The 13363-nt window shown below is 36.3% G+C and overlaps 1 protein-coding gene across 1 annotated transcript; it reads right to left on the bottom strand.

Moving 5' to 3' along the window:
* Positions 1–1270: 1270 nt before the first annotated feature.
* Positions 1271–3937, bottom strand: LOC110768323 (ethylene-responsive transcription factor ERF054-like). The gene has a single exon (XM_021972037.2). It carries the CDS (start codon positions 3398–3400, stop codon positions 2009–2011), a length of 1392 nt encoding a protein of 463 aa, XP_021827729.2. The 5' UTR covers positions 3401–3937; the 3' UTR covers positions 1271–2008.
* Positions 3938–13363: the final 9426 nt, after the last annotated feature.

Below are 13363 nucleotides of genomic sequence, written 5' to 3' on the forward strand. Positions count from 1 at the left end.
ATATAATTGACGGATTCGTGGTGGTAGGCGTCGACCAGGGGAGGTAGTGCTAGGTTCGTGAAGCCTGGTGGTTTCTTTACAATCTTTTATTTTTTCAATTTTTTTATTCTTTTAATTTTGAGGAAGATGGAGACAACCCATATGAAAAGATTGAAGGATTGAGATTAAGATTACGTTGTTGATGTTAAGGAGGAAAAGGGAAAATTTTGAAAACGAACAACAGATGTTAAATAAGATTGTTCTTTGTACATGAAAGAGAGATGGAGGAAGGAATATAAACAAAGAGGGAGGCAGTAGCAGCCGCCATGAAGGGGAATTGCCATAGGGGTTGGGGTGGGAGGGTTTTTTTTTTTTTTTTTTTTGTCTATTCATTTTTAAAATTTTATTCTAAAGGGGAATTGCCATAAGTTGATGAATGATGAGTTCATCGCAATGCTTCCTTGATGTTGCAGTTGTGCAAGTTTGCATATGCCATTGTTTTCTCCTATCTTGCAAGTTTCTTGAGAGTGCTTTTTTTTTTATTTACTTTTTTTGAAAACTAATATATTACATTGTGAAAGAAAATTAATTAACTTTATATGAATTTTTAAATATGTTTTTTTTCAAGTCCTTAGAAGTAATTTTATAAAGGGATAAATTTATCTTTAACATTTTGAAAATAAGGTGAGTGGAAATAGCAGCACTCTTAATTTTATGCCTAAAAATGATTGATGTCACAAAACAAAATTTTCTCAAAATAAGTTAACCTCAAAGATGCTCTACCTTATCACAACTTGCCCTAATACGATCCGAGGAAATATTATTCCTGGCTAAACACGTTTAACGAAGAACTGATTACCTTTAACGAGGAAATTTTACTTGGTGCAGTGCTTGTTGATGAGCATTTAGTAATTAAACTAGTTTTGATTCAAATTCTTGAAATGATAAACATTTCATAGAAAATTATCTTTATTCTCATTCTCGTTTAAGATAATTAGTAAATATTTTAATGAGTATTCCTCATTCCAATCCTTTCACATTTTGATTCTCTGTTTTCTATTGGTCGCAGAAAACATGGCATAAATGAGAAATTATACTTAGAAGTACATAGTTTAAATAAATATTTCTGAGGTACAGTCACTGTCTTCAACCTAGAAGTTCAATGCACATGCATGATACTGTTAACAGAAATGTTTAAACAAATTTCTGAACCAGATTCTTAATAGCAAGAAATTCATCCTTCAAAACAAAACGAAAAGAGAAAAATCATGAGTAAGCAATAGAAACTGAAGGCTCGCAAATGATAATGCATAGTGTTCCATTAAATACAGCTACAATCAACAAAAGCATACATAATAACACAATAGATGACAAATCCAAAATGTACAAGTCCTACAATCGGCATTTCCATCCCGGGAGCTGAAAAACGAGAGCTCGTGATGGTCGGAGCGTTTGAGAAGGAGATCACAAAACCGTCTCCCTCTCGGGTGGTCCAGCCTACCTACACATATGCTATATACCCTACAGACATTATAATACTACCCACTAGCAACACAAAGCATGAACCAGATTGCCACTGCTGAAAAGGCCTGAAAAAACAAGCAGCCTTTTGCATAGCAGATTGGCCTGGAGAGAGAGTGTGAAGGAATAAATGCAGGAATTTAAAGGAACTGAAAGTCAGAACCAAAGTGAATTTGAAGCTTCAAAGATCCCTTGTAAGAAAAAGTCACAAGGCTTCTAGGATCATTGGCTGTGTTCAGAAAATCTGCAACCAGCTGTGATGAGAAATTAGAAGAGGGACTGAGGACTGAACTGATAAAGTAAGAAGTAAAGGAAAAAAGACTTTTTGAGTGGAGGAGTTTGAAATGCAATTTGGTAGGTGTTTGGAAGATTTGTGCAAGGGAATTTTGCCTAAAACCACTTCTACAACCTAGAGGGTGTGAGTGTGAACTGGGGACAGCCTAAAGACTATAATTCCCTTACCACTTTGCAGATTTCAATCGTTAGAAAGAAAAGAATAATGAACTTTTCAATCTTGTTCCTTCCAAAAGAAGTTCTTCATGGGATATGAAGAGGAAGAGGACGAAGCCGAACCCGAGTTGTCTTGCTGCCTTTCAAGTTCAGGACAAATGTTATTAAAGTCCTGCTGATTTGGATTGGTAAAAGGGAGATGTGATTGCAGCAAAAGATTGTTGTTGGTGTCCAAATCATCCCACACAGGACTTCCTGGACCCCAACCTGCTGGAATTGCATTCAACCAAGCCTCTGCCATATCCCCCCAAACCATTTCCTCCGGCTGTGAATTCCCTCCTCCTGCAGCATTCATATTCGCCGGAAATTCGTCACTCGTTTTAGCTTCACTTGACCCCAATCCCGAATCGTCATCCGTATTGTCTTCTTCGGTATGTGGCGGTGGTGGTGGTGGTGGTGGCATTGCCTCCGTATTTGAAGCCTGCAAATTAAGGCTTTTCTGAACTTTTCGAGATTGCCTACGGTTCCTGGTTGTGGTAGGCATTGAACTTTCGTGAGCTGTTGGAGAAGTAGCTGTTGAGCTTCGAGCTGTGGAAACTGATGTGTTGTCTTTATTGAGGAACAGCTCAGGGAAATTAAGCCTAGCATTCTCTCCCCTCAACTTGAAGGCCTCGCGGTCGTAAGCCATGGCAGCATCTTCAGCTGTGTCAAAGGTGCCGAGCCAGAGGCGAGTCCTGTTTCGAGGAAGACGAATTTCAGCTACCCATTTCCCCCAATGCCGTTGCCTCACTCCCCTGTAAAGTTTGGTAGTATTATAAGGCATTGCCGGCGGTCGAAACAATGGCCTTCCATCAGGCCCCAACCTGTTCATCATCATAACCCTCCCTCTTGGACTCAAATTAAAAGCATCACTCCAATACTGGAGAAGCTGCTGTTGTTGCCAAGTTGTCGAGTCTCCTAAAAAGGACGGTGGATAACTCATGCCATGTTGCTGCTGCTGTTGCTGCTGCTGCTGCTGCTGAGAAGCAAAAGAGATCATTTGCTGCTGATTTTGTTGTTGTTGTTGTTGTTGTGAAAATGGTGAGGGGTATATAGGCACAGTTGTGGTATTGAATTGGTTGGGAAATTGCCCAGGCTGCTGAGAGCCATCAAAAGCAAAAGGAAAAGCTATCCTTGAAGATGATGAAGATGGACAAGGAGTGCTTGATGAAGGTGCTTGATGAGCTGAAGAAGCAGAGGATTGAATTGGGTCTTGACGTTCAGGGCTCTTGATTTTCTTGAGAGGCCTCTTTGACATCATGGAAGCTTCATTAAAACCCAGCTTCCATGGCTGGCTCTCGAAGCTAAAACCAAGGTCCTTGTCTTCGTTAATCCCCCAATCCAGGCTTGTTTCCATCTCGCTTTCCTCCACACCCTTCTTGGATTTACCGCTTTTTTTAGCCGCAGCCATGCTTGGTGATTTTTCCTTCTCGCTTTCTTTCTGAATCTAAGGCTCTCAAATACAATCCCAGAAGCTAAAAAGAGATTGAGATTCAAGAGAATTTGAGATGGGTCACCAAAGTAAATACGTCAAAACAAAAAACAAAAACAAAAATCGATTCCGATAAAAGAGAAGAAAATTCAAATAACCCAGACACAAATTTTGGCAAAGGAATAAAAAAAGTACGAAGACTGAATTTTGGAATCTGGGTTTCAATTTGAAAAGCTAATCCGATCGAACGAAAAACAGAATCGAATACCAAAAGCGCAAAATCTTGAGGAACCCATCTAAATTCTCTGAATGTAGAGCTTGAATTCAACAAAGAGAACGAGCATGGCACGGCAAGTAACGAATATGCGAGAGGGTGTTGATGAAGTGCAGGGTGTTTGGGTGTGAAGACGAAATGTTTTGGTGCGGCGAGAGAAGAGCAGGGGAGCGAGAACAGAGGAGTATTTAAAAATCTATGTGAGGAGAGGCAGAGCAGGAGAGGGGGGTTTATAAGAGAGGAGATAAAGATTTTGAATAAAAACTTTTTGAGGAAAGAGAGAGAATATGTAGAAGTCTCGGGATTGGTTGGCTCTGTTTGGGCCCCACACGGCTTGGTCCTTCGACCTTTCCTTACTTACACTCCAATTTCTCTCTGCACCTCCCACTAACCCCCCATCTGTCCTTCTGTCTGTTTTTCTCTGTAATTAAAGCAATTTCACTGTTTGTTTTCAAAAATAAATAGAAATCCGTCGCTTGTATCCGTACAATTACGTGGCATGTATGTATTGAGTGCTGCAAGTCGTTGAAGAGTAATTGGCCAAAGTGACCGCAGACTCAGTTTCGCGAGGATTAGTCGAGGTGCATGCAAGTTGGTTCGGACACCTCATGTTATTTACCAACCGCAATAAAATTAGCTTCACAAAACATGTGTTGAATAGCAACATGAGTGAAATCTTGTAAAAAGTACCAAATGGGTTGAATAAGTTGTTTGAATATTATCATTTGGTCCCATCCCAGTAGGAGGGGGGTGGGATAAGAAGTCTAGAATGTTGGACCGTCATTAGAATTTTGAGTTTTGATGACATTGCATTCTAAACATATTCCCAACTGTCAACTCTTTTCTCATTTTCTACTTTGGGACTTAAGTTGTTCCCGGAAGATTTAGGTTATTTCTAGCTGCATTTCTCCAGAAACAAATGCCTATTTTATTTTGATTTTGATTTCTTTTAAATTTCCTTGCAATAGCACACGTGTTATCATTTCGTAGAAATCGTAATTTTATTTTCACAATATTTTTTTATTATTAAACAACCAACTACTCATGAGTCTTGCACTAAATTTTTTTAATAAAAATAAAAACTGCATGTCACTAGACCAAATGATCGTTACACATCTTACTTTCATAAGATCTCAGATTTTGATCACAACTAACGAAATCTATATCAACTTGATTTCATGTGGATTCATTTTATGTAGCTGGATTAAATTGGATGCCAAATTTGAAATTTTTTTATTACAACTATGTTTGGTAACTCTAGGTCCGTTGAAAACAAAGTAGCTTTTCACAAATATACCCATTCTAGCATGACATTTTATTATTTTTAAAAATTATAAAATATCGTGTTAGAATGGGTCTATTTATGAAAATCCCCAACTTATATTACAGTATTCACTAATTTTTCAAAGTGCTGATGGAGTATGATAGAATAAAACAAGATCTTGGGCTGGCAAATTGTCAACCAAGTAGAAATGATCATTAAACCCTAAACCCTAAAGAAAAGTTACGTCACCAATTTTCCAACCCCAGCCGGCCACAGCCCAATCATTTACCAAAAATGAAGTTACTAATAATAAAGTTTCCAAAGTAAATAATTTCATAATTGCTATAAAAAAAAAACAAAAAATTTCATAATTAGGATTTAAACATGCTTTTAGAAAAAGGAAAAGAAAAGTTGAAGTCACTTCAAAGAGATTTTAAACATGCTTTTTTCTTTAATTATAGAACCAAAAATATCTTCAGAGTTGTAATACGTGGTCAAATCTCTATTATGGTGATTGGATGGTGTGGTCAAATTTTTATTTATGATCACCTACCTCTCACATACAAAGTGACGTTTAAGTCATTTTAAGCGGTTTACTAAAAGAGCCCTAGTGAAATTAAGAATTTATCATTGGATTACAAACATAGGTAATTATAAACGTATTCAATTTGGCTCAACTTTCACTATTCTCTTGCGTTTGACTTTTTTGAGCAAAATCGTATGCACTTTTTTTTTTTCCTATTAACAAGGAAGAAGGAATCAAACTTGAAGTGCACGATGACAAAATGAAAGTAAAAATAGTCCTTAAGTGTCTCCAGATGCGAGTGTCACATGACCACACCATTTATTTAGCTTACGAAAGTAAGAATGTTATTGCGGAAATATTAGATAACTACAATAATAAAAAATTTAAATAATGCGAACTTCAAACAAATGGGGCAACCTATATAGATAGGTTTTAAAGGGTTAATTACATTTTGCACCTTGTAATTTGCGGTTTATCGCAGTTTGACCCATGTTCATTAAACAATCAAGTTAATCGGGAAGCCTATCTTTGTTTATACGGACTACATATTGATGTCATGTAAGTTATTTTTAAACTCTTCTTCTATCTATAATGTTAGGAGTTTTTTTAAACACAAATTTTATATGTTGTTCGTATGACATATATATTAATCCACGTGACAAATACGACGTGCACGTAAGCGAAAAATGCGTCAATCGGGCTGCTTATCTGAAAACTTACTTTAAACCAACTGTTTTAGCATGTCAAAGAAAAATTAAAACAAAAGAAAATTGCATAAGCTCGGAGTGGGAAGCTAATTAATAAGCATAACCATATAATGTATGGGGTTTGTTTGTGTGAAACAAGTGATCCACGACTCCTCCACGTTAGGGGGCTCTCACTTTCGGTGGAGCCATTAGAAAATAAAATTGTCATATCGCGTTTGTCGTTCCGTAAGTCAACAAACATAAAACGGTTTCCTCAAAGGGGCGGTGAGAATCGGCACGTGTCGGTGGTCCACTCTTCATCTTTAATCATTTTCTTCTTCTTTTTTCTATGAATATTTGTCCAATTCCACTAAACAAAGTTGCTTGTCTTTTTACAAATTATCATGCCCCATCAAAGATATTTTGAGGAGTTCTACATAAGTTTATATCGATGGCAGTTGACAGTTAAGTATTACGTGAAAGTCCTTTCGATTCAAGGTTGTGGATTTGTTCTGACGTTGATAGTGAGAGTAGCCAATCTCCCCCTAAACTTTCGTTTATAAAAAATATATATATATTTTTTGGGGAGTTGAATGAAAAAAAGAAAGAAAAAGAAGACAAGCTACATTGATGAATAATAATACAGGTAAATTGTGATTTGTCTCTGAATTATCACCCTAGTTTTAATTAATATTTTTATATATTAATCTAACACGTCAATTATATTAAAATAGTCAATCCAACACTTATGGTTAGATTCGAAGTAATTTCATTCAAATTTCTGTGAAATAAAGTCATGTTCTGGACATTCATTAAATTATAAAATAAAATAAAGGAATTATAGTACAGTAAATTCTTTAAAAGAAAAAAGGAAAGTAGCAACAACTTTCGACTTCCCCTAACCGTTTGTGACACATCCATTGTTTAAGCATGAAGGATCTAGCTTGTTTTCGAATGTGTTAGAAAGTTCACATATGTATTTTTGGATGACCATATAGAGTTGTTGTCGGTGATTGAGGCCTTCTGCTTTGGTTCTTTTCTAGGTAATTCCTAACTTGCCTTAGAAAGTGATTCTTTTAGCCGGTCTTGAGATTTTCAAGGTCTAGCGCGGCATTGAAAAATAATCATGTACACAGATAACTCGACAAAAACATGTTGTATTATTGTATATAGAATTTTTATTTTTAAAAAAAAGTTGAAAATTTTACAAACCATAAAAATGAAAAATTAGGCATCATAGAAAATACCATTTTATTTTTCGACTCTCTAACGTTTTATATATAATCAGTTATTGGAGGCAATACAAAAAAATAAAGTAGTAAACAGAACTATCCACAGTGCTAATGTATCCAACACTTAATAAAACGATCCACCACTAAAGGAGTTTTTGAACAACTTTTACAAGTCGAAAAATTTGACCACCTTTAAGATGATTGGCCAGAAAAGAACAAAAACAATCCACCTTATTTCATCTATGTGCATGGATAAAAGAAGGTTCCTGAGTTGGGAATGAAACGTGGCTTTGATTCCTGCATTTTGGTTGCTTTCACAATCTATCTAGAGAAATGGAAGATCTCTTCCACCTCCCAAAAACGATTTGGTTTATGGACAGAGAAAGACTGGTCTTTTTCTTTGACCCCCTCTCCAACAGTAGACACAATTCACCAACTTTTTCTGACTCTCTTGCCAATGAAATAAAGAGGGATGTATTCGCATGTCATGGCATTTCTATAGTTCTTGGCAAAAACGTGCATATATAAAGTGTGTCACGCTCACAAATGATGGGCTCTTTCCTAATATGTGATTCAATATTTACCAATATTCTTATTCTTTGTATGACAGAGAAACAAACCTAAACATGCCCTTTTTCAATACAATCATGGAACTATCGGCATGCATTATTTTACTGATTGATGAGTCAAATACATCAATTATAGTGAGTGAAGTGAATCACGTGTGATCTAATGGTGCGTTGTATATGAATAAATTGTTTGTTCTTTGTATCATATTCACATTCAAGGTAAGGAGTGTTTGGACTTTAACCATAAAAAGGGACGCTATATATATAGAGGAGGCAATACATTTGTACTATATAAATTGAAAGGCCCTCATTTTAAGTAAGGAAAATGCTAGGGAGACCAACTTGGGATACCAACTCTCTAATAGAGCGTGAGACCCATTGCATTGGTGGGCTCCACCTCTATTAGAGAGTTGGTATCCCAAGTTGGTCTCCCAAGTTGGTCTTCCTAGCATGACCCTTTAAGTAAACCTAGTTCGAAACTCCTACGGAAGCATGCACCGTCAAAGTTGTATAACAATTATTTCATACAAACAAATATGGAGGACAAACAGTCATTACAATGACAGCAAAATACAAATTCAAAGAGAAAGAAAAGAAAAAGGGAACATGACAGAACTAGCACACAAATCGATCATGCAAGAACTAACTTCCCACTAATTATTCACTTTTCTTTTTCGGCCGAAGTTAGGAATGGGAGGGGGTTGTTCTCACACACATACTATCAGATGCCATAAGGGTTCGAATTTGAAATCACTCATCTGCACGTCAAGTCGTTTCCGCTGATTTGCAAGTCAAGATCCTTTCTCCAATCGGGTACCCCATTGACAAATCCTACTACTTATCCATTGATTGTCAGCCAGAAATTGTTGGGTATTTGATTGATGCATATAATTAGTCTGAAAACTCACGTAACCCATATATATATAAAATATAATATATATTCTATCAACTGATATAGTCAACGAATATAATACTGATGAGTGGTGGTGGTGAGTGCATGCATATGAAATGGTTCTCATATGTATAATGGAGTCCTCGTGGTGGAAAAAACCATGGTATTAATTAGTGAAATTCTAAAACAAAGACCCACCTAATAGGCTAATTTAATCAACAATCATTCTAATTAATTACTTCCCTAATTATTAATCATATCTTTTGTTCTTTGATCGAGTTATTAATCATATCTTAGCCTCCAAACCTTAGTGCAAGCGATGTCTAGCACAATGTAGCTTGTACACGTGTCATGCATACGATAGTAGTTACCTCATTGTTTACACCACTCTTATTAGTTAAAAATGGCCATTGACAGGAAATGCAAGAAGGTGTGTTCTTCTGCCATTGGCCAGTTAGAGAACATAGGTTTCCTCGAAACGAATTGAAGTCAAACCCTAGCTAATTGGACAATCAGAGGAAGTGTTTTGCACTGACCAAAACGACAACGTAATCATCCTCGTAGGCCCATTTTGGTAATGGCCTAAATATTTGAATAATAAAGTACATAAATATGCATTTCAAATTCTTGATGCTCAGTTGAGGATTGGTTATGGGTGAAACAGGATGGTGGTCTCCACACGCTGCCCTTTCAAGTTTCAGAATCGTGAGTGTTTTCTGTACAGTTTCCTCCACCTTTGTGTGCAGGGGGTGGTTGACAAAGATAAACTTCAATATATATAATATCGGAAGGTTGGAAAGTAAGAACAAACAGATAAATATAACTACAAGATAACGACGACAAAATAAATACTGAATTGATCTCATGTATGGTGGGAAGCCTCCAAGATGCAACAACCATCTTGTACGATTAGTTCAGATGCATCCCATTGGTTTCTATGAGATGGATATTCTTACGAAGACTTCAAAATGATTTGAATATACCTTTATTTATAGGTTACGTTGTTCTAACTTATTTTAAAACTTCAAAGACTGGTAGTGTAAAGGTCTTGTAGCTTAAGTGGTTAAGAGTATTTATTCATGTAATCAAAATTCTAGGTTCGATGGCGTAGCCAAAAATATTATCAAGGAGGGTCAATCTTAAATAGCGAGAGTGAGAATTTTGCCTAATTGATTGGCTCATTCGATTAAAGAAATCACGAGAAATCTTAGGAATTATGAGGTGTGTTTATGTGTTAGAAAAAAGATACTACTAGAGCCAAGAGGGATTTTGTAGTGTACTTTAATTGTTATAGGATTTAAATAGTAAACAAAGAAAAGGAGAAAATGAAAAATGAAAAATTTAGTAAAGTCAAAAAATGCGAAAAGTCAGCCATGTAATATAGAAAGTAATTCAGTCAAATGCAACACGTACAAAAACAAATTATCAAAGGGTGAGAAGGGTCAAGTGACCCTTGTAGGCCTTAATTGGCTCTGCCCATGGTTCGATTCTCCCCTCCCCAAAATGTTGCCTATCACAAAAAACTTCAAGGATTAGTCGGACTAAAGCAGAGAATCCAATTAATAGTTGGCTGGAGGACTAATATAAAGAATCTAAATAAATGGAAATTTCAATAGTCCAATAAAAAAGAACTTAAAAACCGAACTAATAACGTTGTGGGCAGTTATCACCCAATGGAACATTTTTGACGATTTGCCTAATTTTTCATAAAAAAGTTTATACATACAAACATGTACATGTACTCAAATTCAAATTAGTCATAAACTTTAATTAAATCGAAATAGCTAACTAAACAAAAACCGAAAATAACCCGGAAGTATGGAAACTGAATCGATTGAAATATACTGTAAATTACCCAACTGAAAAATAGCAAACCAAACAATTATCGAAATTCTTTGATTTGGTTTTGGTAAGCCCAATCACAGACTATAACCGGCTGAATGACAAGCCTAAAAATGACAAAGTCGCCCCTAATTGACATACCGAAGAAATTTAGTACCCCATTTCACAAGTATTAGCTTTTAATATATTATAAAAGCAGCCATCTTCACTTCTATAAATCTATCTTGACCTCGTCTGCTTGACTATGTATACATGTTATGCGCCCTATCAAAAGGGGATGACAAAAGTTGAACAAAAAAAGGGAACAAAAATAGTTCAACAAAGAAATAAGATTTAAAAAGAGTTGGGATCTAGTGGAAAAGAGCCTTGACTTGCAGACAAGTGGTCTCAGGTTCGAATCCCCACGGCATCATAGTTGTGTGTGTGTGTGTGAGAAATCTCCTTCCCATGTAGTTTAGACTATCGCTTGTACTAAAAAAAAAAAACACACAAATAAAAAACAAAGAGAATGCGATAAATAATAGGCCTGCGAACATGGAGGCCAGGCATGTGTACACTGTTGAATGTAGACCCATCAAGACATGTAGGCCCAAATGTAAGGGCCTTTTACCACTTTTCTATTGGACCCAGTATTTCTACATGGATTGATTTTTCTCGAGCCCATTACCAATACAAAAGGCCCAGAACCTGGCTTTACACTTTTCACTAAAGATTGATTAGAAAAAAAAATGCCTTTCTGTTGTAGATGCAGCAACATCCACACAACTTCCACTTGTTGCTTTACTTATCTATAATGCATGATTTATGGCGTAAATGCATGGAATCCACACTTTTGAAATTTGTCCTCATTATCCAGCAAAAAATTTCCCCACTCTGAATATTTGACATGCGTTTCTAATTTCTTTTGGGTGTCGAAATGCCCCCTCTTGAACGTCAAATGTTTGGACAGACGTGGGTTAAATCAGTTGGTCAAGGTAGTGTGTCTGCCATCTTGCTTTAGAGTTCGATTATCCTCCCCATACATTAGAGTAGTTTAGAATATCACTTTGTCGAAATAAAAAGAATGTCAAATATTTATTCAAATAGCCCCTACTGCCGAGTGTCAATTTTTCGATACTTTGTGGTGCTCTCAAAATGTATTGTTTTATTTTTATGAACAACATGCATTTTATATTTAGAATGTTCAAATACTAAATATCTCCTCAAGAAAAGTACGACAATCAGAGTTTGTGAGATATGTATTTGCTAACATAAGAATATTTCATGCCCATGTGTCAGTTGGGCCGATTAAAACGTCACTCATGGTTAACCTAAGATGTTACAACTAGGGAAGAAACACTTCTTGGTCATCAATTTTCCTTCCTTGAAAACAAGGCTAGGGTGTGCTAATCGTCTTCGGGAATTTTGACTTTTATCCTGACCTTTTTGTGTTAAATTTCAGAGAGACGGGTTAACGGCCCACTATTAGCAACGCTGAAATTGTCCCCAACTTAACCACATACAAAGCCCAGTAGGTATGAAGTTTTATTACAAAAGGTCTCGGTGATATTAGTAGTGGAATTATTTATTATATATTTTATTTTATTTAATCAAGTTTCTGATGTTGAACTTATTTTCTTCAACATCCTGAATGAATAAACTCTTTTGATTGATATCAGAGTTAGAGGGCAAAGGTACTTGATCGTAACCCAAGTAGTAAAAATATGAAGCAAATTTTGCCAATTAGCGTGATGAACTTCAACACCATTTTTTGGCACATGCATTGTGTGGGCGGAATTCATTCGGCCACCCAGATGACTACAATTGATTCACCAAATCGTATCATGTGACATTATCTCTTTCTAAACTCCTATAAACCACTTAAAAATCAATAAAACAATATGACAGAGTTATTTTCTCAGCCATTGGGCCGAATTTATCTCTCTCTCTCTGCCATTTCTCAATGAACTTATGCCAAATCACTGTGCTCTCATATATTATTTCATAATCGGGCAATATTTTCTTGGAAGTTCTCGTGTTGCATCCAATCCTTTAACTGTTCAATGAACTTCTTTTTAATCCTAGCCCAAAAAGGCATGTAAATTTCTTGTCCAATCATTAAACACCTTACCCCCATTTTCAAAACCTTCGGCCACAAATATTGGAATTGGTGAAGGAAGGTGATTATGACTTTGATATGGACCGAAGCAAATTGTTTCCACCCCCACTATCTAGTTGTTTTTTATTCGTCAAGAAAATATGGTGAGTGTAAAAAGTGAAAAGTTACCACCTAACGAAAAGTGAAAGTAAAGAATTACCCTTATGGATTTTAAAAGGAGGAACGGGGTCTATAACATAATGACAACATACTGGGATGAGAGGGCATGGCATGAAAAAGACCGCAAGGGAAAAACTGACCAAGAAAACAGTGAACCACCATCACTCATTCACGCTCTCCCTTGGATTAGATAAGATAATGGAGCGCCTTCCACGTGGCACGGTCATAGTGGTGCCTAGCGATAAGGCTAGCATTCAAAATGTTCCTCTGCTTCATGTGGTCTATATGGTGTAATGTCATCATTTTTATGATCCTAAGGTCCAAATTTGATTTCAGTAAAGTAATTGGAATTTGGACCCTAGGATGTGAAATAGCTAGTCAGACCACTATATATAGGAAG

This window comes from Prunus avium, chromosome 3 (genome assembly GCF_965620075.1).
Source record: "Prunus avium chromosome 3, drPruAviu1.hap1.1, whole genome shotgun sequence".
Taxonomy (NCBI): Eukaryota; Viridiplantae; Streptophyta; class Magnoliopsida; order Rosales; family Rosaceae; genus Prunus; species Prunus avium.